The 26589-nt window shown below is 34.0% G+C and overlaps 3 protein-coding genes across 4 annotated transcripts; 2 read left to right on the top strand and 1 right to left on the bottom strand.

Moving 5' to 3' along the window:
• The first annotated feature begins 3710 nt into the window (after window positions 1–3710).
• On the top strand, window positions 3711–6671 carry LOC11446596 (U11/U12 small nuclear ribonucleoprotein 25 kDa protein). The gene is made up of 3 exons (XM_003607156.4): window positions 3711–4504; window positions 4774–4873; window positions 6168–6671. Exons 1-3 carry the CDS (start codon window positions 4212–4214, stop codon window positions 6261–6263), a joined length of 489 nt encoding a protein of 162 aa, XP_003607204.1. The 5' UTR covers window positions 3711–4211; the 3' UTR covers window positions 6264–6671.
• An 857-nt stretch (window positions 6672–7528) lies between these two features.
• On the bottom strand, window positions 7529–21696 carry LOC11443624 (pre-mRNA-processing protein 40C). Of its 2 annotated transcripts, XM_003607153.4 has the most exons (16): window positions 21349–21695; window positions 21173–21270; window positions 20946–21083; window positions 19023–19650; window positions 18754–18917; window positions 18340–18377; window positions 17352–17430; window positions 15256–15726; window positions 13339–13422; window positions 13017–13157; window positions 12797–12903; window positions 10905–11028; window positions 9508–9651; window positions 8947–9093; window positions 8253–8375; window positions 7529–8031 (listed from the first exon to the last, which is right to left on the bottom strand). In XM_003607153.4, exons 1-16 carry the CDS (start codon window positions 21422–21424, stop codon window positions 7714–7716), a joined length of 2880 nt encoding a protein of 959 aa, XP_003607201.2. In that variant the 5' UTR covers window positions 21425–21695; the 3' UTR covers window positions 7529–7713. The 2 variants fall into 2 exon arrangements, with proteins under 2 accessions (XP_003607201.2, XP_039689035.1); XM_039833101.1 differs by lacking the exons at window positions 7529–8031; window positions 8253–8375; window positions 8947–9093 and adding an exon at window positions 9336–9368 and having other exon boundaries at window positions 21349–21696.
• Window positions 21697–22168: 472 nt separating this feature from the next.
• Window positions 22169–24686, top strand: LOC25492837 (pentatricopeptide repeat-containing protein At1g09820). Its single transcript, XM_039833102.1, has 3 exons — window positions 22169–22353; window positions 22394–22431; window positions 22790–24686. The coding sequence occupies exons 2-3, from the start codon at window positions 22398–22400 to the stop codon at window positions 24505–24507; spliced, it is 1752 nt and encodes a 583-aa protein (XP_039689036.1). The 5' UTR covers window positions 22169–22353; window positions 22394–22397; the 3' UTR covers window positions 24508–24686.
• Window positions 24687–26589: the final 1903 nt, after the last annotated feature.

The following is a 26589-nucleotide window of genomic DNA, read 5'->3' as shown; positions in this document are numbered from 1 at the left end:
CTTGGTCCATATAATTTTTCATAAAAGAGGATCACTTTAATTTTATAATCTATTTTTGAAGGAATTTTATTATCTTTTTATCACTTATATATTTAATTTTAATATCGTTTAATTATCACAACCTCACAAACATTTTTATTCATGCTGTCATTGAATGACACCAAATATTTTTATTCCTTTTCTTCAACCTCACAAATATATACACACACATTAGCGTTTAGATTAATATTTTATGTCTGTATGTCTTTTTTTTTGTTACGTTACTGCGTATAATTTTTTCAGTGTTGCGTAATGCCTACAATTAATATTTTTATAAAATTTTGATTTTAATTAAAAGTACTAGTATAGATGCCTAAAAAAATTATACTTATATATATTTTACACATTTATATCGTAACAAACTATGCATATCTTTTTTTTATTAAAAAAACTAAACATATATTTTTCAATGACACCAACAATGTAACAAATATAATATCATATAATATAAATTCTTATCTTTTTAAATGACACAAAAAATATGATATTCTTATAACAAAATTTGTTATACAATATAATTGGAAAAGAAAAAACAAACTATTCTCTAGCTTAGCCCAGTTGATATAGACAATGTATAAATATATGCAAGGTCGCGGGTTCGAACTCCGAACACCACAAAAAAAAAAAAAAAATCAAAGTTTTGTACAATATTTTGCCAAACAACTTTTAACTTAAAAATAAATTCATAACTAAAAAAAATAAAGAAACCAAACAGCTTTAGCTTTTTCCTGAAAGAGCTTTATTTTAACTTTGTTTTAAAGTAGCTTTTAGACCAAAAAAAGTCTGACCAAACGGTACCTAAAACTACTCAATATTTTAAACTGATCTTTGTGTTTGACAAAAAATAATTCTGGTAGATCCAAGTTATGTAACAAAATCAAAAAGTTATTGATCTAGGTCCCGTTTGGATAAACAGCTTATATAGATGCTTATAGGATTAGAGCTTATAATATTAGAGCTTACATCATAAGTTCTTATATTTGATAAGCTATTTATATTTGGATATGTACACTAAAAAGTATTTACATAAATTGAAGTGTTTGGATGTGACATTACATAAGCAATTATCGAAATTTTAAATATTTTTAATTTAACAAAAAAAATCAAAGAATCGAACCACAATTATCAAGATTTTATTTTATAAAATTAATCAAGATGTAAAAAATAATATTATAATATATTAATTATAATTATATATACAGTATAATCAATATTCGTCCTTAAAAAAATATCAATATTCATATAAGACAAAATTAACATTCGAAGTGTAAATAAATAGTCTAAACATCATTATACACAAGTATAATAATATAAATATAAACTTGAGAAATTATGATTGTAAACTTACCATATATATAGATATTAATGTACAGTTTGTTTCCAAAAAAAGACAAGTTAAGTTTTTTTTTTTATTCAGTTTCATTTTGTTACGTAACAAAAAAATAATAAAAATGATCCTTAAAAAAAATCTTAGTTACGTGTGTTACTTTAGTAAGATAAGTATATAGCAATTTTGTTACTCATGCACAACCAAAGATAATTAACATTATAATTAAAATATATGTTTTGAAAAAGTGGATCAGCTCCTTGTTAAGCCGGAGGGTAAGCTGAAAATTTAGGCTTATAAAAATATGGCATAAGCAGCTTATAAAACTATGATAAACTATTTTTATTTATTTACCCAAACACCTTTAAAAAGGCTTATGGGAGTAGAAAAGCCCACATAAGCTCAAAATAAGTCAATCCAAACAGAGCCCTAATTAAAAAATGTTTGATAAAAATCTAATTTAAAATATTAATAAAGTTATAGATAAATTTGATAATGATTTATAAAGACATGCATCAATTTGATCGTTTACTCAATAGTGTATAATAAATAGTTTGAGTGTGGACTTCCTTTAAAATGAAAGTACTAAGATTTTTTTTACACATGTAAAAGTGAAGGTTATAATGTAGATCATTAACTTTTGAAGTTTACACGACCATGCATATTTTGATGTCGTCAAAGGAAGTTGGAATCTAGATCATTGCGAGAAATGGTTCAATTATTTAACAATTAGGTGAAATGATGATAAATTCGACAAATATATCAATCTATATAAGTAATAAAGTAGTAAGTAAATCATATATTCATATTATTGTTGTTTCTGATCACATAGTCCTCGTTCATTTATGTGGAGTTTTCAATTTTTTATGACATGGAATTATAGTCACTAGCCAACATGGATTAAGGAAAATTAAAAATTACAATAATCGATTAAAAACTAATAATTTCACATCATTTTTGAAAATTAAAAATTTAAAACCTAGTAAAAAAACTCATGTTGATATTAATTAAGAAATTGAGTTCAAATAGTTAATAAAATCCACCCTAAACGAATTGTTTAGAAAATGAGTTATATTCATAGTTTTAAAACTCGGCTCGGTCATTGACTCGGCAGAGGTATTGGGTCACTGGGTCAATGATCGAACCATTGGATCATTGATTGAACCGCATGACTGAATCAGATCAACTCGGATGACTCGGTTAAATATCTCGGTCTAAAGATTTAATTTATATAGGTATTTAACCAGATTAAATCAAATTGAATTAGTGACTCAGTCACTTTTAAAAACTAAAATTATGACATCTATAAAATAAAAATAAATATCCAATAATAATGTGATGAATAATAATGAATAAAAATGTAAAAACCTCTATTGACAACAAAAAAAAAAGAAGTAAAACCTCAATTAACTTTTGACTCTTTCTAGTAACACCCCAAAAATATCAAGTTACACCCAAATTCATTTAAAATTTATTCATAATATCAAAATTATCCTTACTCATTTCCTTCCCACTCTTATGAATGATACGTGATTTTAATTCACGTTAGGTAAATTAAGTATATGTGATCTGAATTCACGTGATAAAACAACAACCTCAAAATCCACCTGATACATGATTCCTTTGTTGCCTGCATCTACATTGTCTTCACACACCCATGGATGATGATTTCCACCAACCAACAATATGAACCATCATGGAGGATGCAATTGGGAACTATCAGTGTGAAACCCTCTCAAATGCAAACACCAAAGCATATAAGTTTTTCTTATTTATTTTTCCCATTGTTGATTTTGTTTTTCTTTAAAATCAATCAAAGCAAGCACCAAAGCATGCTTCGTCTAATTAAATCTCTCTTATTTGCAATTGAAAAACACTATTCCCTTTTATTTTGTTTATTTCACAAACTTTTGCTTTTGTATTTTTTTCTTATGTCCGAACAATTGAAAAGCTAGAATTGCACCCAAATCCATTAAATCAAGAAAAAACAATCTTAAGTTTGAAAACTAGAATTTGTGCTACAATTGATTCATTGAAAGCGTTATAATAAGTTCTTGTTCTTCAGAAATAAAAGCAGGAAGAAAACGTGAAAAGGGTTTACGAGGGTAAGGTTTGATTTTGAAAATTTAATTTTATAATATGGGTATTTTCGCCATTTTAGGATGCAACTAGATCATTATGGGGTATTACTAGAAAAACTCTTAACTTTTTCCATTTTCGTTTATTACAAATACAAAAAAAAAAAAAAAAGACTATTTAAAATTAAAAAAGAAATACTTTACTAAACCTAATTACTGATACTACTAGTGCAACACCTCATTTCTTCAAACAACTACAGCGCCTCCTTCTTCTTTTTCTTATTTTCTCTCTAACCAAAGAAACACTACACCTTCTCTCTATCTCTCCAACAAATATAAGACACATATGCAAAAACAAAGAACAGATTTAAACTTCTCTCATCATCCTCTTCAATTCTATGTAATTGAGACAACAAAGTGGTGTATTTGGAAAAATGGGTCATCCTCTTCAATTCGTCCATCCCTTCTGTTTTTTTTTTTTTTTTTCTTCTTTCACTTTTCAGTTTATTGAACCGGTCCGGTTAAAAAAAACGGCCGAGTCACCGGGTTTTATCCAAGCCACATTGGTTTTCACCGGTTCAATTGCACAGCATCCATTAAGCTGCTCGAACCGGACATACCACCGGTTCCCGGTCCGGTTTTTATAACTATGGTTCTATTTCTTGTAACAATTTTTTTTGTCAGTAGAAAAAAAAAAGATTGATATTAAAAATTAAGGAGCTCATATCAAAATAATTTGCGTTTGAATTTGGTTATTTTGCGATGAGATGGGAGAAGGTGCGGAATACAAGAGCGGTTTGAAGAAGGCGAAGGTGTTGAAAGCATTATTGGAGGATCCAATACTCGCAGATGTACCGAAGAATCCAACCCTGGAAGATGTGGAAACTCTCATTGGACTCGAATTGGGTAGTGCAATGCGAATTACAGTTTTGAAATTGGATACAACCTCGTTTGATGTGATTCTAATGAATACGGCAACGCTCAAGGATTTGAAACTTGCTATCAAGAAGAAGGTTAATTACATGGAACAATCTAGTATGGGTCACCGCCATATTTCTTGGTCAGTTTCTCATTCATTGATTTTTTTGTAAATGGTTGATCTCTGGAAAACAAATCCTTATTTTATGCAAAAACTGGTGTAATATGATTTGAATTTAATTATTACACACCAACAGTTAAAGTTATTTTAACATGATGCAATGATGTGTTATCATCTCAATTAATGAATATGACAGCTTACGTGTTGTTTTCATACGTGGTAATACATTTTGTAAAATAATTTTACTTTGACAGTGTATATTACTTAAATTCATCTCATTTTATTTGCAGGAGAAGTGTTTGGGCTAATTATTGTTTGTCATTCGATAACAACAAGCTCCTTAACGATGATGATGTGCTTCAAAATTTGGGCGTTCGGAATAATTCTCAGGTTTCTTCTACTTACTTATGCCATTGCTGGAATTGTGAAATAGAATAAATTACTAGTATTTTAGTCTGCATTGATCATGTGACCAAAAGAATGTCATATTAGATTGATGTTACCCTTGTGGTTGAATACACATGCATTATAGGGATATAGGGAAAAAGTTCCTTCATTATCCAAGGAAGTTATTGGATGCCTATGAGATATAATAAGCCATTCAAATCAGAACCAAGATGAATTTTATACTTAAAATCTGAAAACAATACTTGCTTTATAGAATGTACCTTCACATGAATCCACAATCTTTCCTAATCATTGATTTGAAGTATCCAAGTTTCTTTGCACAATGGCCAACTCCTACTGAACTTGGCCTTCAGCTCAGACTTTACTCCACTATCTTGACTCCACTATCTTGCATGGTCTACCTGAAGTAAAGCTTTCCTCTTCATGTATACTTTTGATACAATATTCCTCTACACTCATCACCTTAGTTAAAACATGATAAGTTTTGATACAATATTCCTCTACACTCATCACCTTAGTTAAAACATGATAAGTTTTACCTTAGAGGATCACCATATTTGTGACAGTCCGCCATATTCATAAGTGACCTCGTGCTAGAACTTTTAACCAATCATGGACAGTGCATTTGAAAGGAAGCTGAGGAGCTGGACCTATGACAGGTCTTCTAAACTTGGTTATTCTACATATGCAAATGCAGAATCAGATTGGTCCCTATAAACCCTCACTTTATGATCAGCAATGAGCTTTTCAAGCTGGTTTGCTTTCATTTTCAGCTCAATGGCACCTGGTTTCCGTTAGATCAAACAAACTTTCATACTCTCTGAAGCTTCTATAGAAACGCCCGGTCGAATTCGTCTCATCATAAAAAAATGGAAACTTTGCAAGTCTCCTGAGTTGGCCATTGATTAGTTTTCACATCTTTCTCGTTGGTAGATGGCAATGGACTTAGTTCACAAAACAGTATGCAGAAGAACACTGCAGGCTTATTTTCTCACCACAAACGTCAATGTTATGGTAGCAAATAGGGCACGTCATTCTAAGTAGAATTTTCTTTGTTAATATGATCTACCTTAGTAAAATGATAATTCAAGTTCAAGAGAATCCGATCTTTTGGAAGGCGTTATGCTCAATCACCAGTTTTTCCTAATAATATTAAAAAATCTATAACAACTTCGTTAGTTTTATTATTTTTCTCTCGCCTCTTGAAATTGTTGAATGATGAATTTTGTATTGGGAGAAATAAATTGCAGTTCACTGATATTTTATGCCAATGCAGATACATTTTGTCCCGTATGTCATGACAAAAGAATCTAGAAGACACTCAAAAAGGAGAAAGCACCGGTTTTTTCATGGCCTTAGTAAGCTTTCCTGATCAACAACACTGAAAGGTTGAGCTCGTGGCATGTGGCATGTTTGGTGATCTCTATTGGTCGGGTTTTCTATCTCATTACTTACCCCAATATGCGACAACAAAGCTTCAACCTTCTTTCTTGTTTCAACCTGTTTTCAATCTAAACATTTCCTAGCATATAACTGGATAAGCTAGTGTGACCATTTCTGTCCGAACATGTAATGCATGGAAAATTACAAGCTGTACTGTAATAGACAAATAATGTGTCTGAAATTGAGTCTACTGACAAATAGGAAGTGTATGATCGCTATATAGTCGAGCATATTTTGTCCTTGGTTGAAATGCCTTTAACTACACCTAATGTCTGTTTTAATTGTGAACTTTTGTGGCATAAATGTATTGTGAAAATATGTAGAGCTTTTATCTCAAAGCACTAAGAAAAAATGAAAACAACCTAGTACTGTTATTGTTATGTTGGCTATATTTATCCTAATCCCCTCTGCGCTGCACCAACACTTGAAGGACCAAACAATCATTGCATACGTTCAATAGGTAAGACCATCTTCAATATTTAGTTCTTATATTAGCCAACATGTAAGACAGTTGCTATGCTGGAACATGACACATTGTTCTTAATAACATAAAAATGTTTTTGCCAGCAACCACCGGGAGAATGTGATGGAGTCATAAAATGTGGTGTTAAAATCTAGTAGATGGGTTCACTTTAGGTTGTTATTTTTTAGCATTGGAGAATAAACTTACAAATGTTCTTAAAGCTGAGTTAACACAGTTCCACAATAATTTAAGAACAAGATTTGAAGCGTTGGAGTACTTTGGAGATTTAATTTAGTTTGGTTCATTTTTTGCAACTCACTGTGATTTTTGGCCTTAGTGATAAGGATACTTTGGGATGACACTCCGAGAAGCCAATGAGACATCTATTTATTTAATTTTTTTACAAAAACTGAACTACCTCACTTCGAGTTCAGCAATCAAACTTAAATTATTTTCCAAAGTGAGAGCCATGTTGATAAATAAATAAATAAGTAAACTAAAATAAACAATAGAAAATTAGTTTTAATTGTTTTTTTCACTTAATTTTGATCTATTGTCTTCATCATTTTGTCTGATTGAGAATGAATCGGGACAAAAATAAACTTCATTCAAGTTTTTTTTTACCTTTTGAAAAATAAATAACACATACGGAAATATAATAAACTTCATTCAAATTTTCTAGTTTCAATTATTTTTTTCCTTTCTCCAAAACATTCTACTGACAAATTCAATTGTACAATAAAACGATATTCATATAATCCCAAAAAGATCTGAAGATTAAGAGTGTTGTACTGTCTACATCGTTTAGAACTTCAATGTATAATATATTCTGTTCTAATGTCAGGCTTCAAGGTCAAGAAACCTAATCTATGAATTAAGGAAACAACAGCCAGCAATACAAGAGTTACAAACAAAGTTATCTTCTCTCATGCGATCTCCCTGATTCCAATGGATTTTTGGAAGACTCTAGAGACTTTCTACCTCTGGCATCTGTATGTTTTTCTTCCTTTGAATCATGAGATGATTTTTGCCGCCGAATCATATCCTCTGCATACCGGCGCCACAAGGCTTCTCTATCTTCACTTGGAACCTTGTTATATCTTGGATCAGATTTTATAAGACGCTTTGCTGTAGACCATGAATTAAGCACTGTTTTCCCATCGTCAGTTTCCTGAGACGCGGCTTCAGAAGTCAAGAATTCAGCTAGAAGAGCTCTAAAATCGCGAGCACGACGCTGGCCAATCACAGGAGTCACAGATGTTAGTAGCGCATAATTTGACCAAAAATGTAATTCTACTCATGCTGTTACCGAGTCTCCCGCATCCCATTTAAGTGGCACACCGTGACACAAATCAACAAAGAATAAATATACACAATACATAGATAACAATCACAGGCAAAAATATAAGAGAGAAAATGTCAAAAATATCAATGGGATAAGATATTATCACTTACTTCCTGAAGCATCTTTACATGATCCCGGAAGAGTTTTTCCATGTCAGCTGAATCAAGATCAGAATTGGTTGCACGCCCTTGAGGATCTTTTTCTAGTTTAGGCTTCGATTCTGTCCATGATGCCTAAGAATATATGCAAACGACATTAATTTATTTTTAATGAAAAATATAGATGAAATTTATCATTATAAACAAAAAAATTCCTAGCACAATCCAGCATTTAAGTCTAAGAAACTCTCACTCAAAAAACAAAAAAAAAAGTCTGAGAAACTCAATTCCATTCATCTAGTTTCTTTAATGTTCAATTTAACCCTCCTAATGTCTAACTGGATGCAGTTTAGTCCTATTCAAGAAGAAAGTGAATTACGTTAAATGAACTCAGAAGAAAAAGCTGGGAAAATAACAATACTCAAGAAACAAAAAATGAAATTTTTACAGTAACTAAAAGAGATTATAATCCTTGTAGATTTTGACAAGGAAATTAAGTAAGTACCAGAAATTACTATTCAAGAAGGTAGTAAATTACATTAAATTGGAGTCAAGAAGAAAAGGCTGGAACAGTATCAATACTCAAGAAACAAAAATGAAATTTTATAAAACTACAATAAGTAAAAGAGATTCTAATACTTTCAGATTTGACATGGAAAATTAATTTTCAAAATTGTAGAAGTACCACAAAGAACAAAAGCTTTACCATAGGGTCTTTGATTCTCTCAACAAGTAAAGCTTGAAAAGAAGTAACTGCCTCCTTCCTACGAATTTTTAGGCGTACCCTTTCCATTTCATGTTCTTCTCTTTCCTTCCGTTTACGCAGCTCCCGCTCCCTCTCCCGCAGCTTGTCCTGCGAACCAGTTTAGAGTATTTGAATTTGATCATAACCAATTTTATATGAAGTTACTAAAAATAAGCTGCTAAGGGAACATCTGTTAAGAATAAGTAAATTGATGCACCAACTTAAACAACACCATCCGACATAAAACAGAAAACACATCAATAAAAGAGACACCACTGAGACCATTTAGCCAAAAATCATCATAAAAATCACTTAAACAAACTAAGCTTCTATTTAACCAAAAATTGTATATGGGTAGTTTAACATCATTTACCTGCTAGGGACTAGCAGGAGCATCATGCCAAGGCATCAATAAAAAAAAAGTGAATGACAGTTATTCTTTCAGACTTTCTTCAATTTACCACCAACTTTCTGTTTATTTAAAAGACAACCATCAAATATTAAGTATTAACCACCTAGTACCTGCTCCTCCCTTTTAGCTCTGGTCTCTCGTTCTGCTGCATGTTCAACAGCTTTCAACTCGGAAATATACTCATTGAACAATAATTCCCTATCCTCATGTTTCACAGATTTATATCTCGGGTCATCTCTTAAACTCTCTTTAACCTGCATCAACGAAACACAAATTAAACAACACACCACAAAAAGTTGAGAATAACATGAACTAAAATTTCATAACCCCCCCACCACCACACACACACACACACATATATAGGGTAAGACAAGAATGTATACGTGGAGTAATTAAAAGAACTTAAAACTGCCATGTCCGCCTTCGAAGGAAATCATGGGTGGGTGAGTTGAAAAATCTACGGACCACAATTAATTCTTGCCATCTGTAATCATGTTTGTGTGCGCGCACGCGCGTATGAAAACATAAATGCTTATAAATGGAGATCGTAATGAAAAACATATGATTTTCAAGTGACACAAAAAGCATATTTCTATAATGCTAATACTCTAATAAACTGTCACTAGTGAAGTAAGACTTATTGTCTTATCACACCTGGCCTTTTAGACATCATCAAAATCAATCACATATATATAAGTTAAACAAATCACTTGTTCATGACCTGTAGAGAAAAAATGGCTTAAAATCATAATACTAAAAGGATTTTTATCAAAAAATTTATATGGGATTGAGCTTCAAAATATTGTACATACATTGACTATACTAGAAGGACTTTCTCTAACATTTTCTTTTGTAGTACCAAGAGAAATTTTCTTTAGTCTGAACACGCCTAAGTAACAGTCCTTTCTTATTTGAAACTTATCTATTTTCCTTTTTTCTATTGTTTACAGATCATGTCCAATTTTAGGGCATATAACAAAAACAACAACAGCCAAGCCTTACCCCACTAAGTGGGGTCGGCTACATGGATCAAATAATTCCATAAGGTTCTACTATAAACTATATTTGGATCCAACTCAATAATCTCTAAATCTTTCGTAATAGTTTCTCTTATAGTTTTTCTAGGTCTTTCTCTACCTCTTGTAATCTGACTATCCTCCATCTGATCTACTCTCCTTACTACAGAGTCTACAGGTCTTCTCTCTAATGCATCGTTTCTAATCCTCATCTCCGCCAGGCTTACTTTATTCTCATGTTGGTTCTTAACCGCCCAGCATTTGGTTCCATACAACATCTCCGTTCCATATAATAAAAAACAAAAATTAATTTAGTCACCAAAAAAAGAGAGCTTTCAGCAAAACTCAACGAATACTAATAAAGCCTATGGACTGGGTGAATGATTTGAATCAAACAATAAATAGACCCAAAAACTTCGTTTACATGTCATACAGACACAGCACTTGAGTTATGACGTGTGCTTCAAAACTTATTCATAATGTGCTCATACCCTGGACCAGCGAGAGTTGAAAGTTATTTCTCCTTGTTCTTTAAGCATTGACTTAAAACTGTCAGCAGCAGCATCACGCATTGCTTGAGCTTTTTCTTCAGTGGCTTTCTTTAAAGGAAGCACTCTGAAATACAAACATGAAACCCATCAACTAGGATTCTGCAAATATTACATTGACATAATAAGAAACCATTTACCATGCAAAATCCAAAGAGTTTAGAGGGCATAAGGACACACCCACAGTGAATCCGAGAGTCTGTCATTAGCCTACTACCTGCTGACTCATGTTGCTTTCAAGCATAATCATTAGAAATCATTTCTCTGTCTAGGAAAAAGTTCAATATCAATGTAAATGAGGATCCAAACTAAAACAATATATATACAGACAAAGGCAAGAACTTAGCTGAGTCGGATGTAGCAAATTTCGAGAAACAGAAATCAAAAGGGATGGCTTGAAAGGTGGCATTCGTTTTGGATTAACTGTTCCATACAAAAATGTGCTGACACTGGTGAAATAGGAAGACACCCATGCAGCAAGCATGACTTGATTTGTTTGTTTGCCTTTATGCCTTTCGTTATAAGGAAATGAGTTACACCAACAGAAATTCCATCTCTTGGTGTCCTCGGAAGAGAAGGTGGAATATAAAGGAGTAAGAAGGAAATAGTATGCTTTCATTCCTAAGGTCACTACTAGTCATACACTAGAGCCTAGAATATGGCTATTCTCAAACAAAAACAAGTGTTACTGTTCCAATTACCAAGCAAGTATATGATTGTTCAATCCCACTTTCTCAACCAAAAAATTACTTCCCGGTACTAATTTAAGCTGAACCATGGATGACCTTAATGATTTATTCCTAAAACATTATCAATCTGAGACCATAAGAAAGCAATATTGCAAGATAAAAAACTCGAACACAGTGGCATAGACAACATGAATATCAAAACAAATTAATAGGAAAACATAGAAAGCATATAATAGGGATCAAGACATTAACACGTGTACTCCTATTTTAAAATAATATTGAATATTCAACTGAAAAGATAACAGAACCTTGGATTTCAATAGTTTATGTTATTTCTCACAAGCACTGTTAGAACACCTACATCAGTCATCTCATTACGAGGTAGGTTGTTAATCATACCCTACCCATCTTGGGATATGTGGTTCTTTCAAACACAATATTTTATTTCTAAGCCAAAAGATCTACATTTGCCAACATTGTACTGAATCAGAAAATGGCTGAATTATACGTAGATCACTCTCTTAGGTTGAATACTATAAAGGAAACTGGTGCTACAAAGCTCCCACCATGATGGGGCCAGTGAAGGGTCACCCATTATAGGTTAATTGTACACAGCCTTACGTTGCAAGTGCAAAGAGGTCGATTACATGAATCAAACTTGCAATAATCTACAAGAGACATGGTTGCATGCCAAAGCACCCCTTGTCCAAGGTTGAATGCAGTATCAACAAAATTTGTTTGCTACTAAAGGAAGCATTATAACTAAATTAAAAAACCAGCCTACCAAGATAGTCAAATACCAGCCCTTTCAAATTTTATGTCCAACATACAAACATGAGTAACTGGCTAAGAAATTCAAGGACTTAAACATGAAAAACAAATACTAGATTTTCACATTAAGACTGCCAAGTGTATAAATGTAGACTCTCATCCATAAAACCTTAATGAAAAAAATATCAAATGATGTGTAAATGTTTGGCAGGTGCAACAGATCAACTTGGCTAGCAGACTCTAAATTAAGATCAGTGCGAAAACTAAAAATCCAAATAAGTAATCCAATGGTAAGGATGATGATTATGTGAATCACATACAAAGAAAATGAAGTTAAGAGAGTTTAAAAATGTCCAATTAAATTCAAAGTGGCACCTTTCGTTCAGAAGATGCTCCCGTTCCTTGCGGTCCAATGCCTCAAACCGTGGATCATTTCCCCATTTCTTTCGAAAAGTGTGAGAGTCGGTCTTGTCATCAATATCCTGAAAAAGAAATGATCCACAAACTTTCAATAATTCCACAACTTGAAGGTAGATAGACTTGATACCAGAACAATAATAAGAACAAAAGAGCTCCTAATTGAGGCAACATTAACCTCTGAGGCTTCGTCTAGTAGCTGCTTAAACCCCTCAATTGCAGCCTTTTGTGCAGCACGTTTTTCCTTGCGTTCTTCTTCCGCGCGATTTTTAACATAATGTTCAAACAAGGATCTCCTAGCAGAATAGCTAGGGATAGCCTGTATTATTACATATTGCCATTAGTATTAAATTTGCAGATGACAACAAAGATGGAGGGTATATAATTTTTTTGGAAAGAATTAACTAATGCACAACCAAACCAATTTGACCGAGTTCCGGATGAAGGAAAGGCTCCAACTCCCCAAAAAAAATAATGGAAAATATTTGGTCTCAAAATACCTTAAAACGAGGATCAAATACTATTTTTGGTAGTTCTTTCTCCCACTTTGAGAATGGTGCCACGCCACGCTCCTTAAGCATCTCCTACAAAATCCATAGGAACAGATAAATACAAAATAATACTAGATTAAGACTAAGGCACGTTTGAGAGTGCACTTATGGTGTCTATTGCCCCACTTATACAATTTTTTAATCTGACCAAAACATAGACTAAAATCTTCAACCAGAGCAACTTCATTATCAGATCATAAAGGTATGTAATACTGCAGTTAGCAGATCATAAACGTATGTAATAATGCAGATAGAAAGGAATCAATTTCATACTATCAAGAGTTTCATTCGGTAAGTAATATTTGACATGAAAATAAAATTGTCAACTATCAGTACATATATTAAACATATATGAGACACTTAAATTTTCCATTTCTGCTTCCTGCTGAGGCCAATTTATTAGCTTGAACATGTGAGACCAATTTATCAGTCGATTGATTTTTCATTTGTAAATTCTTTACCTTCAAGAAACAACCAGTCAAACTTCCAATACAACAACAACCAAGCCTTATCCCACTAAGCGGGGTCGGCTACATGGTTCAAAGTACATCATAATGTTCACCAGTCAAACTTCCAATCCCATTTAGAAATGCAATGGACTGGAGAAACCCTGTATCTCATACTTATACAAATAGAATTCTAATATCTGATACCAAGCGAGATATATGTGCACGATCGAAATCCCTTTTTAACTTTCTTTTTACAGTAGTTTTACTACACAGAAAGGGAGGTACAGAAACAGAAGATTTCTTTTACAAAAAAAGCAAAAAGGCCGTAGGAGAAAATAATTCATAAGAAATATATAAACAAAGCCATCAAACCACGCCATTCTGCTTATTCAAGAGGGCCGTGAGCTTAAACACCAAGGAGGTGTCAGGAAGACAACCCAGTGAGCAATCGAAAAAACAAAGAATTATTTTGAAGGTAATGGGTATTAGCTCTTACTCGAAACAAATCTCCAGAGCCAAAAGCATGAGTGCCTAGTGATAATCTTATCTATAAAATTTTGCATTAATAAAAAATTGTTTGATATATCAATGGGATTGGTCAAAATTAGTGTCATTTAATAAAAGTGCTGAAGCCGTTAAGTATCTCATTGACATATCAAATGATTTTACATTAAAATAAAGTTTTATATAGATCTATGTGAGTAACTTAATCCAACGATTCCAACCGCAAATTTAATAATACAGATATCTACTAAAAAGATATAGATATCCAGAAGTTATTGACCAGTGTAAGAATACATAAGATCCTTTGTATATACGAATATAGATGGGGTGGGGATCAACTTATTCTAGAAGTAACTCTTTTAAGAATAACTCTACTTGATAACTCTTTGCTGACATTAAATTTCATCAATACTAGAATGAGTTGATCCCCGTCCATACACACACACACACATACACACACACACACACACACACACATCCAAACAAAGGTAGGGTAATAAAAACTGTACTAGGTCACAAATCGTGATTCTGGAAAAAAAAATTGTTTTTCTCAACACAAATGGTGTAATAGGCTATTTAATTTTAAATACAAATAATATACAATTTAACAATCTTCCATGGACCATAAATTAATTTTAATATTAAATGATAAAATCTCTAGGAATAAAATAAAAAAGCAACAAGTAACATCCAACCAAAAGTATGTCCAAATATATAAGCGTGAAAAAAGGTTTAGAAGAAAAAAAGAAAAAAAAAGGAAGTCATACGTATATATTCCAACGATAATTTAAGCATAGTTAAAAAAAATAATGCAATCATTGGAAGATCAGGTTTCCTGATAGCAGAAACAAAGACATTAAAAGGAAAGAAGAGAACATGAACTACATCAGCTCAAAGAAAAAAACAAGTTTACCTTAAATTGATTTATGCACTCCTCCTTTGAAGGCCCACTATCCTCGTCTTCTGAATCTGAAGATGTATCAGAGACATTAGCATCACCATTAGCATCTTTTTGTTTGTCTTTGCTATTATCATTTTGCAGGCTCTTGGCTGTAGAGTCGGTTGCTTTTGAACCATTTGATTCGGATCCTGGTTGCACTGATGGAGTAGGAATAGAAGAGGATGTAACAGGTGCTCCTGATTCCTGCAACTTCTTCTTGATCAAATCCAGTGCCGATGGTGAGCTCTGTACGATAAAGGGCTTAGAAGCTACAGCATCACGACCACCAGTGGTAATAGCAGGAGCATTCAGAGCAACCATTCCAGACCCTCTCTCAGACAATACATTAGTATTTGGAACAGGCGTTGGATGATCTTTTGTAACATCACTGTCCTGCTTTTTTTTCAATTCCGCCACCTCATTGGGAATTTGCCAGCAGCTTGTCTGATACAATACAAAGCCCAAAGAATAAACAATGACATCATAGATAAATGCCATCACAATGTAAATCACAGCAATACCAGTATATATATATATATGAAACAAAATTTATCCAATTTAAAAAGTTCTAGTGAATATGTTGCTTATTTTGGAAAACTAAGGATGGTTAATGCTAAATTAATGCATTGACTTAATAACCACTACTTCCTCTGTCCCAAATTACAAGCGAAATTTGGTCAAAGAAAATTGATGTATTTAGTCAAAATTTTGAACCAAACGCATCAACTTTCTTTGACCCATTTTTGCTTATAATTTAGGACAGAGTATGTAGGTTATATTGATGATAAAATACGCCCCATTGCTTTTGTGCAAACCAACAAAAAAAACTTCTGTAAGGTAGGACACACCAAGTGCTGATAAAAAACGACACAAAGGTTAGATAGAGAAGTATCCATTTTGCAGGGCAGCAATTAACTGAGATACAGTTTTAGAACCTGACTTGCACATTATACACACGTCAAGGGAAAAGACAGTGTGAAGCAGAAGAGCCTGTAAATATTTTGTTAATTCTATTAACAACTGTTGTCCAAACAAAAAGAACAGAGCCTCGAGATTTGCCAATGTCTCCAACTATACTACCAAGAATGGTTTGTGCATCTCTAACACACCCTGGCACACTTGTTCTTTGGGCATGAAATGTGGACAAACAGGTAATTAAAATCACATGTTAGATCCTAGTATCCCAGGTTTCCGAGTTTTGCTTGCTGCTATGATCCCGATCAGAGCTAAAAAAAGCAATTTGGTGTGGTTGTCTGAATCATCCAATGGCCTGGTCACCCAATTCCAAAAAATGAAAACCAAGGCCCCTTGAAATCTTAAGACTCCAATCCATATAAACTCTAGTCATCCATTTGATCCTTTCCCTTCTAACTATTCACTCTCCTTGATCTTTGAGCTGTGGGTTCTAAGCTTTGATTTGTAGCTGCTACTTGAAGTGGCTTGTAGGTTACGGTTGGGAAAGAAAGGCATGTCAGTGGGTCAGGTGGAGAGGATCAGTTGCAGATTGGTCTCTTCCTGGCTGGCGTTGATGTGCTGCTTCTGGTTGTGGTTGTACTCAGCTGCTTGCTGTATAGTCCAACTGTTTTCAGCCCCTGTTTTGTTTCTCTGATTGTGGCATGTAATATTCAATCAGATATTTATTAGTTGGGCTTTTTCATTTCAGTGATTCAGATTTTTGTGTCAAATATTTGTCTATTACATTATGTCTTATGAGTTTTAAATTAAACTTGCGACGCGAGCTTCATATAAATATCAATTCGAATTTAATTAAATGTTGCTTGTCGTTGTTATTGTTAGCATTTTAGGTAAGATGTTATAACTTGTGTTATACATATCAATTCTATTTTACAGTATGAAGAAGTCTAACTTCATTGCAAAATACAGGGCAGCCAGGATCATACTCCTAACAATTTGGACATATATGGACCATCTCTCTTTGAAGCTTAAGTTATTAGCCGGAAGCCCAAGAATGATACATCCCAAAGAGACAAGTATTCAAGGAAAGTGATGGGGGGAAATAAAAAAATGGTCGAGATCATAAAGTTAAGAGAGAAAAATAAGAATCATACCTTGGTTCGATTGTTATAGTAATATTTTTTCCCATCACTAGTAGAGACCAACTGCCAATCAGTACCAGGCAAATCTACCCTACAATAGGAAAACATGACAAGGTAAGATTTTAAATCATTGTTTCTGGTGTTGTCAAATATGGGCGATGTCGGATTATGGTGGCGGATTTTTTTACAACCGCCACGGCCAATTTGTGAAGGATGGTGGTGCCATGGAATTTAAGACGGCTTCAAATGGCAGAGTTTTGGCTTTCCGCCATCAATATTAATAACACCGATTGTTTCAAATTAACACATACTTTTCAGGCCAGACAGTTAGCCAATAACAATGTTGCATACACAGAAGAAAATAAAAATGAAAATACAAGAAGGCAACCTAACCAGTGAAAAAGGTTCTCTTGAATATCCTCATTATTGAACGAGCACTATTAGAATATCAAACATATACTCATATCTCTACATGCAGGGTACAAAACTTAGGAATACTGGCTGATGGGATTTTTGCAGAACTAAATTTGTATACCAACATTTAGCCCCGGCCACGTGTATTAACAAATGACGATAGATTAAAATGTTCTGCAATAATTTGCATGTCATTGTCTAACCCTCCATTTCATTCTCTTTATTCATTTTAAACATCCAAGAGATGAGAGAAAATTTCTTTTTTGTCTATTCCTTCTACTTCTTTTCCTGTGATTCCCCTTTTTCCTCCCAACTTCCAAATATATTAATAAAATTAAGGTTTTAATTTTATTACCATAGCATGATCCTCTTTCCTAAGTTTGTAACCAACAGTTTTTGGCAATACCATTACCAGCAAAGTGCCGATGATTCCTTTAAACTGTTGAATTATACACGTTTTATTAAAGATACATAATTAAGGACATTTTATAGGCCTCCTAGAAAACAACAACAGTAGATTAGCAAAGAGAAATAAAGAAATGAGTATAGGAAAACTTTCCCACCAGGAGACAAGCTAGGAACTTACATTGAAACTGGAGTGGGCTGCACAGAAACTTGGTGAGCCTGCATACACATGCAAAATATAAATGAATTGTATTAAAAAAATAAAGTGATCAAATTATCTCATTTATGATAATAGATGATTTTGTTTAGTAAGAATGGGCATCTAAAATAATTTGATATGGTTGTGCCATTATTGTGTTGGTTGTAGTCTACAAATATCTAGTTTTTTTTAAGATTTCCTATCTGTTAGGGTATCCGATATCCATTATTTAAAATGATCAAGCAATATATGCTGATAACATAAACTACATTGGAGAACATTTTGACTTGCAAATTATTTGAGAATTTTATATTATTAAAAAATCATATAATTGTATAGTGATCCAAGACATGAAAATGTACAAGATCTACTAACGTAGATAATCAGTATCAGTACCTCCCCTTTAAAGCCAGCAGGTTTATCATATGTTGATTGCCCTGTCAAAGCATTATAATAGTATACAATCCCTGCTTCAGTCTTGTGGGCAGTCCAAGCATCTAGCTGATCATTAGCGGCATCCTCATTCTGTGTCACAGTGGCATTTAATTTGTGCTTGTCATCTGCGATCATAAGCACCGCAAATGTAAGGAACGTGCATTGTATTCTCAAACCACAACAATGAACTAATACATGTCAGTGGAGCAGTAATGTTGCAGTGGGCATACCAGTATGTGCTGAAATTACTTCTGTCTGCACACCAGATGTTCCCCTCAGCAGATGATTGGAAGAAGAGGGTGCAGAAATGCTGGCAGCACCAACAGGAGTAACACCAGGAGGTTGAGAATCAGGTACTGGAACAGCAGGGAGTGCACCACCACGTGCTGGAAATGGAAAGGGGCCAGGAAAAGCAGCAGGATATTGATGAAATGGTGGCCTAAGTACACCACTCATCTGTGGAGGCTGTAACCAATATCCCTGAGGTGGAGCAACCATGGAAGGTATGGGTGGATAGGGTAAGCCTCCTCTATGTGAGGCATTAGGATCTGATGCGGTTGGCATATTTTGTCTCGGTACTGCAGCTGAGGGAAAACCTGTTGTAGATGGAGCAGCTGGATTGGAGGGTATCATCACAGGTTTTGTTAATCCAGGGGGACCAGGAGTACCAGGAGTTCCAGGCATTACAGGATGGATGGGAAAAGTTGGGGCAGTTGGCATCCATAAAGTAGTTGGGCGATAGTTAGGGTCAGAGCGAGGCGCCATTGCGGATATAGAGGTAGGAGCAGGAGCCGAATGTAAGTTAATTGATGCAGATGGCACTTTACTAAAATCTTGTGTGACGGAATCAGGCATGTTCTACAATTAGCAAATAGAAGTGGGAGGAAAATATTATTATTCAGCTCTTTTCTTGAGTATTGTGTGCAGTGTGCACTACATTACAACAATGCTTGTCAGCCATTACTCCCTCCAGCCCATATTATACAGTCATTTAAGATTTTAGCGCAAAATTAATAAATACAATTAATATTATAGACATTATTAAGTAAACAATATTTGTTTTCCTAAATTACCCTTTATCTCTCAAACCCCAATTAATTACAGGAATTGAAAAGAGATACTAATGATGGTTAAGGGATAATAATGAAAAAAAAAATTATACTTCATTGATATTATAAAACAAGATATGAAACGGGATAAGCTTTTTCTCGCTAAAACGACTTATAAAATATGGGACAGAGAGAGTATTTTGACAACTCACACCAGATTACTACATGATACCCATTCCTCAATTTAGATGGCCAGAGTGAACACATATAATAATTTTGAATATGAATCATCTTTATTATTTCCTACTAATATGTGGCAATCAAAACTAAATGTAACAGATACGCCGCATAATGTTATTACAATAACATCACCCAGTTTTGATATCAATCAAACCTTTCCACTGATATTTAAACTTCTGTGTATATCAAATTCGAAGTTACTTGCATTTTGCATCATTTACTTCATGCAAATTCCGTTTTCCTTAAGCACCTCTATTATCTATGTCAGTCCCAACTACAGTCAATGATCACTTGGTTCAATGTGGGCATTCAGAAGGCACAATGGGTATTCATGTTTGAATTGATTAAAATGAAAAGGTAGCAAATAGGGGGGAGATACATAGGGATAAAATCATCCCTTTAACCTACTCAGCAATATGTTGAATGGTATCTATTTATATATCTTAATATCTTTAATATGAAATAAGTCTTTAACTATCCTACTAAGCCAAACAAGGCTTCCAAAAAGGTCAGACCAGGTGTAAAGAAACCTTAACAAGGAGGTTTATGACTTGAAATTTTTAAAAAGGTCAAACCTACTTAAGCAACGCCTAACTTGGACCAGCTAAATTCAATCCCTACAAATCTGTTCTACAAATGAAGTAGGGGATGGCAAGGTTTTGGCATTCACTTGCAATTTTGCACTCGATTACCAACTTCCCCATATTGTCAAACTGATTGAATAATTTTCATTCGAAATTATCCGTCTACTCAGACAAGCATAGTTTAAGTTGTAATTTGATCTTAATCCCTAACATACAAATAACCCCAACCCCATCTCCCATATATTCTATCATCAATTTAAAGTAAAAGCATGAGTCTTACAGTGTTAGATTGCCCATGTTGGTTGCCAGTAAAAGCTGGCGGCGCACTTTGGGGAAAATTATATGAAAATGAAGGGGCAGCGGGACGTGGGGTGTGAGTATGAAATGGAGGGTTGACGACAGAATTAGGGTTCATCCCCTGCATCAGATCAAAAGACAGCAAATATAAACGATGAGATAGAATTGAACTGCAACAACATTACATACGTAACATGACCATATACTAACAGAATGTGACGCCTGCTGTTGCTGCTGAGAATTCGCAGAAGAGTTAACATTTTGATGAGGGGCGTAAGAGACTGGTGGCGCCGGTGATGATGCAGGAGCTGCAGAAGAGTAGGATTAAATAATTAGGCTTGAAATAATAAATTGGAAGCAAAAAAGAAAAAAACGTAAAGACTTACTTGAAGAAGAAGAAGAAGAAGAATTAGGCATAGAAGTAGGCGTTGTTTCGGCAGCAGAGAGTGGTGGTTGAGACATTGATCAATTTATTTGCATTCGAAACAAAGGTGAATTTCGGAAAAGCAAATCGCAGGTTGTAACTCGAAGGATATGAAGCTTCGAAAATTGAAGAAAGTCGGGGGGAGAGAGAGAGAGAGAGATTCTTAACCTAATTGTTAAGAAGGAAGGGGAAGCAGTTAAGAGTGAGGTGAAAAGTGAGCAGATCAGTGAGCACTCGCAACTCCGAGTGGGTTGTTGTTTGTGTTTGGTTGGAGTTCGGGCTTATTGGCTGACCATTAACATGTCTTTTTTTTTTTTTTTTTTATTTTCTTAATTTTAATTTTGGTTCTTTCATTCACAAAAGACTGTTATTTTCTCGCACGCGTTGTCAAAATAACAAAAATATTCCTGAACCGGATTATATAATCTCAATAAAAGTTACGATTAAAATGTGACTTGTAATAGACTTAAATTTTATAAATCCATCCATTGTTGGTCTACTGTCTAGTATTTGGCCTACAAATATTTGATGATGATATTGGGTGTTTTACTTGAACAACGTGGACAATCATAAATTTATAAAAAAAAAGTTTACACAGAAACGAGATAAGGTAAAAATATGAATAAGAGAAAAAAAAACTCTCTTGACGTGAACATATATTATTATATATAAGATCGGAATTCGAACTCCGGACATTAGCTACTTGGAAAAATAAAAACAATGACCACCCTTAAAAAAAGTAAAAAAAAAAAACTACCTATTCAAGTTCAACAACAACAAAAACTCTACCCAATAATCCAGTATTGCTGCTGAATCACTTCCCCCTTCCTCTATAAATGTGATAATACCCATACCCATCAGCTGAAAGAAGGGTAAAAGTGGAAAAGCAAAAGAGTGAAGGTTCACCTCCGACTCGAAACTCAGCAACTGAGGTGCTACCGCGGTGCTTCACCTCGCACCGCGATTCAGCAGTTAAGCCGCCCGATTGACAATTTTATTTCAACGGAAGCAATGGTCACTGATAAACTTACTAGATCCATACAAGGTGTGACAAAGCTCTTTTTCTCTTGTTCTTAAGCTTTAAATATGATTCTCACTCTTAATTTTTTTTTATTTTATCACTATCAATTATTTTATAATCTAATATCCTTATCTGCCAATTTCGTAACTTTTTGCTTTATTTATCTATCTATGGCATACGTACTATCATTCAAAACAGCTTTGTATACAAGCGCTTATGCTATGAACGGTAAATTAAGCTGACATGGTGTAATTCTATTATTGTTTATTACACATATCTTTTAATCTTCTTATTTCGTTCAACTCATTTTACTTTCTTTACCATCAATCAAAAGAAATGGAAGATTTTTACTTGTTAATAACCAGTGAATTTCTGTTTGCAGGTCCAATCTTGCAGTCATTAAGCATACCAACAATTTCGGAGTTGTTGAGTAAACAACATTGGTCAGAGCTCAAACCTCATCTAAGAGTAACCAAACCTGCGACATTTTTAGATCAATTGCTCAATGCCGGAGTCGATTCAGAGCTTGTTTTAAGGTTCTTTAAGTGGTCTCAGAAAGAGTACAGACTTTCATATGGTCTTGAACCAACTTCCAAAGTTTTACATTTTCTAGCAAATTCAAAAAGGTATTCTAAAGTTAGGTCTTTTCTGGATAGTTTTGTTAAGAATGAGAAACATACAGTCTCTTCTGTTTTTCACTCCCTTTTGTTGGACGGTGGTCGACCGGGTGCTACTGCTCTGATAATTGATATGTTGGTGTTAGCATATGTGAAAAATTTAGAGTTGCACTGTGCTTATGAAGCGTTTACGCGAGCTAAAGATTATGGATTTAAATTATCACCGACTTCGTGTAATCCGTTGTTGAGTGCGTTGGTGAAGGAGAATAAAATTGGTGATGTGGAATATGTGTACAAGGAGATGATAAAGAGAAGAATTCACCCTAACTTGAACACATTTAACATTTTCATTAATGGTCTTTGTAGAGCTGGTAAGTTGAATAAGGCAGAGGATGCTATTGAAGACATGAAGGCATGGGGAATTTCACCAAACGTAGTTACTTATAACACTCTTGTTGATGGTTATTGCAAGAGGGGCAGTGCTGGAAAAATGTACAAAGCTGAAGCTTTTATGAAGGAAATGCTTGCTAATAAAATTTGTCCAAATGAAGTTACCTTTAACACTCTTATTGATGGGTTTTGTAAGGATGAGAATGTAGCGGCTGCAAAGAAGGCTTTTGAAGAGATGCAAAAGCAAGGATTAAAACCTAATATAGTTACTTATAACTCACTGATAAATGGTCTATGTAATAACGGTAAGCTAGAAGAGGCTATTGATTTGTGGGATAAGATGGTTGGCTTGGGTTTGAAGCCGAATATTGTAACTTATAATGCTCTTATTAACGGGTTTTGTAAGAAGAAGATGATGAAGGAGGCAACAAAAGTTTTTGATGATGTAAGTAAGCAAGAGTTGGTTCCCAATGTTATAACATTTAATACTATGATTGATGCATATTGTAAGGAAGGGATGATGGAGGAGGGATTTTCACTTTGCAGTTCAATGCTAGATGAAGGGATCTTGCCGAATGTTTCGACCTATAACTGCTTGATTGCAGGCCTATGCAGAAAACAGGACTTACAGGCTGCGAAGGAGCTACTTAATGAAATGGAGAACAAGGGTTTAAAAGGTGATGTTGTAACATACAACATCTTGATAGATGGATTGTGCAAAAACGACAAATCAAGAAATGCAGAAAGTTTACTTAATGAAATGTTCAACCTTGGTCTGAAACCTAATCATGTGACATATAATACTTTGATGGATGGCTATTGTATGGAGGGGAAACTCAAGGCAGCATTGAATGTCAGAATGCGTATGGAGAAAGAACGAAAGCAGCCAAATGTTGTTACTTATAATGTCTTGATTAAAGGATATTGTAAAATTAATAAGCTAGAGGCTGCAAATGGGCTTCTTAATGAGATGTTGGAAAAGGGTTTGAATCCAAACCGTACTACATATGATATAGTAAGACTGGAAATGTTGGAGAAAGGTTTTAGTCCTGACATAGAAGGACACTTGTATAATATCTCTAGCATGTCTTAACAGGAAGTTTTGATGAACTGATGATAGATGTGATTTTCTTGATCAGTGTATTATTTATCTATCTTTTTTTTTTAAGAAGCCAAAGTTATCACTGTTTAGAGTTGAGTTTCATAAAAGATTCACAGGATAAAGATCAACTTGTACATATCTTGGTTTTAGCTGCATTTTTGCTTCACATAGATGACTTCGTTAACACAATGGTGAAAATTCACTTCATAACCATAAGGATGTGATTTAGAAACATAATAGCTATCTAGTTTTTAGTTATTGAAAGTTTGATAAATAAATACGAAAAACAATGGGTGTGAAGTAATTCTGATCAAGATGTCAATCTCATTTTTGTGGTGTGGTGTAACCAAAACTTTGACAAAAACATAAGGGAGATATCTGTATAGTTTTAGCACTAATAGGCATTACTCTATGAGATATCTGTATAGTTTTAGCACTAATAGGCATTACTCTATCTAAAAGTGAAATATTAATTATTTTAACTACATATATATAGGATATAAAACTAGAAAGTCGTGATTTATAGGAGCACTAATAGTTCTTTTAGTAGCAGTGTTACTAGAATTTTTATTAGTGTTACTAATAAAAATCTTGACCTTCTTTAAGTTATAACAACTAAGAGACTCTGAATAGCTAGCAGATGAAGACTGCAGTTTTGAAGGTAGTACAACCACTTTCCTTGCATTTAGAGGTGTTAAATTTGGCCTCTACTCCTACACTGTATTGATTATTTATATATTCAAATGTTAGAGTGAGAATGAAAAAATGGTGGATATATCAACTTCACCAAATGTCACCAGGCTGAACAAATGGCCGAAATTTCATGTTCGCCCTCTAATTGCACTCGCATTGGCTGCTTCAGAATTTGCACCTATTCTCAGCAACTTTGGTATATGTATGTTGCAATAAAATGGAAAAAGCTTGGTAGTTTAGTACAAAATATGGAGGCAAATTATGATGATAAATGAAGCAAAGTTGATCAATGTTAAAAAGTTGGTGTCGTTGCAACCCATGCCACCAGAGTCGAATAAGATGCTAACCAACCAAGTCAAACATGCGCTTGAAGATTTCGCCATTGTATCATACTTACTCTAAAAGCTAATTAGGTCAAGCAATTGCTTAACCCTAATTGCTTTTGTGATTTCCCTCCTAAGCATCAGTTATAGGTGTGTTCAACAAGCTATTGCTACCTCATTTAATGTTGTTTCAAATTTAAACTTCCTTCCCAACTGTACATGTCATAAATTAAGTGTCTATTGGTTTGCCAACTTATTAATAATTTACTCATATTGCATACTTTCTTTCTCTACACGATTCCAATTCCGGTAATTTTTCTCTTCCATGGATTCATTCTTATCTCCAGATTGGTTAGTGGTTTCGTTCATCCCTCCTAACCCCCAACTCCGCCGTCGTAGCAATCTCAACCCTTTCAGTACAGCACTTTGTAAGGTGTTTTCAATTTCCCACCACCTCACCATGTCCCCCTAGATCCGACCTCTCCGCCCCCTCCTCCTCCTCCCTATTATTGTCATGGCTACTAAGCCTTTCATGGTATTGTTTTATTCTTCTCTCTTTTCTTCCTTCTTTATTCAGTGTTTCAATTTAGGGCTTATTTCCTCTATCGGGTTTTGGTTTTTAGCTTGAATTTTTTTATTTTGTAGGTTAATATACTTTTTGATCTCTGTGATGGGTCCTAATTTAGACATCGAATGAATTTCAGTTTCTCTGGTCGACTCATTCTTCTCTCCACATCAGTGTGTAGCTTCGTTCTTCCATTCTTCTTTGGAGATTTTGTTAATAATTTTGGTTGTAGATTTATCTATATTCTTGACTGACTTCTCTTTGTTGTTGCAGTTGCAGGCTAAAATGTCTGAATTGGATGCATAGCTATCCATCTGTGACTGCATTCCTCTATTTTATCCATTGTGAAATCTAATAGTTTACCTTTTATTTCTGTGTTGCCACCATTATGCTTCTGATTCTAACCCCAAGTAACTAATGATGGTTTGATTTAATCACATGTGTTTTATTCTTTGCTTTTCCTCACATTTTATGAGTCTTGCTAACCTAATT

This window comes from Medicago truncatula, chromosome 4, assembly GCF_003473485.1.
Source record: "Medicago truncatula cultivar Jemalong A17 chromosome 4, MtrunA17r5.0-ANR, whole genome shotgun sequence".
Lineage (NCBI taxonomy): Eukaryota > Viridiplantae > Streptophyta > Magnoliopsida > Fabales > Fabaceae > Medicago > Medicago truncatula.
This window is presented reverse-complemented; position numbering and strand designations above follow the sequence as displayed.

Excerpts from the sequence above, each read along its gene's own strand:
- LOC11446596 (XM_003607156.4), top strand. The coding sequence starts at position 4,212 with ATGGGAGAAGGTGCGGAATACAAGAGCGGTTTGAAGAAGGCGAAGGTG. Across the intron at positions 4,505-4,773 it reads GGTCACCGCCATATTTCTTG|GAGAAGTGTTTGGGCTAATT; the intron begins GTCAGTTTCTCA and ends TTTTATTTGCAG. Across the intron at positions 4,874-6,167 it reads GCGTTCGGAATAATTCTCAG|ATACATTTTGTCCCGTATGT; the intron begins GTTTCTTCTACT and ends ATGCCAATGCAG.
- LOC11443624 (XM_003607153.4), bottom strand. The coding sequence starts at position 21,424 with ATGTCTCAACCACCACTCTCTGCTGCCGAAACAACGCCTACTTCTATG. Across the intron at positions 15,727-17,351 it reads ACTATAACAATCGAACCAAG|ACAAGCTGCTGGCAAATTCC; the intron begins GTATGATTCTTA and ends GTATTGTATCAG. Across the intron at positions 11,029-12,796 it reads GAGCATCTTCTGAACGAAAG|AGTGCTTCCTTTAAAGAAAG; the intron begins GTGCCACTTTGA and ends TTTGTATTTCAG.
- LOC25492837 (XM_039833102.1), top strand. The coding sequence starts at position 22,398 with ATGGTCACTGATAAACTTACTAGATCCATACAAG. Across the intron at positions 22,432-22,789 it reads ACTTACTAGATCCATACAAG|GTCCAATCTTGCAGTCATTA; the intron begins GTGTGACAAAGC and ends TTCTGTTTGCAG.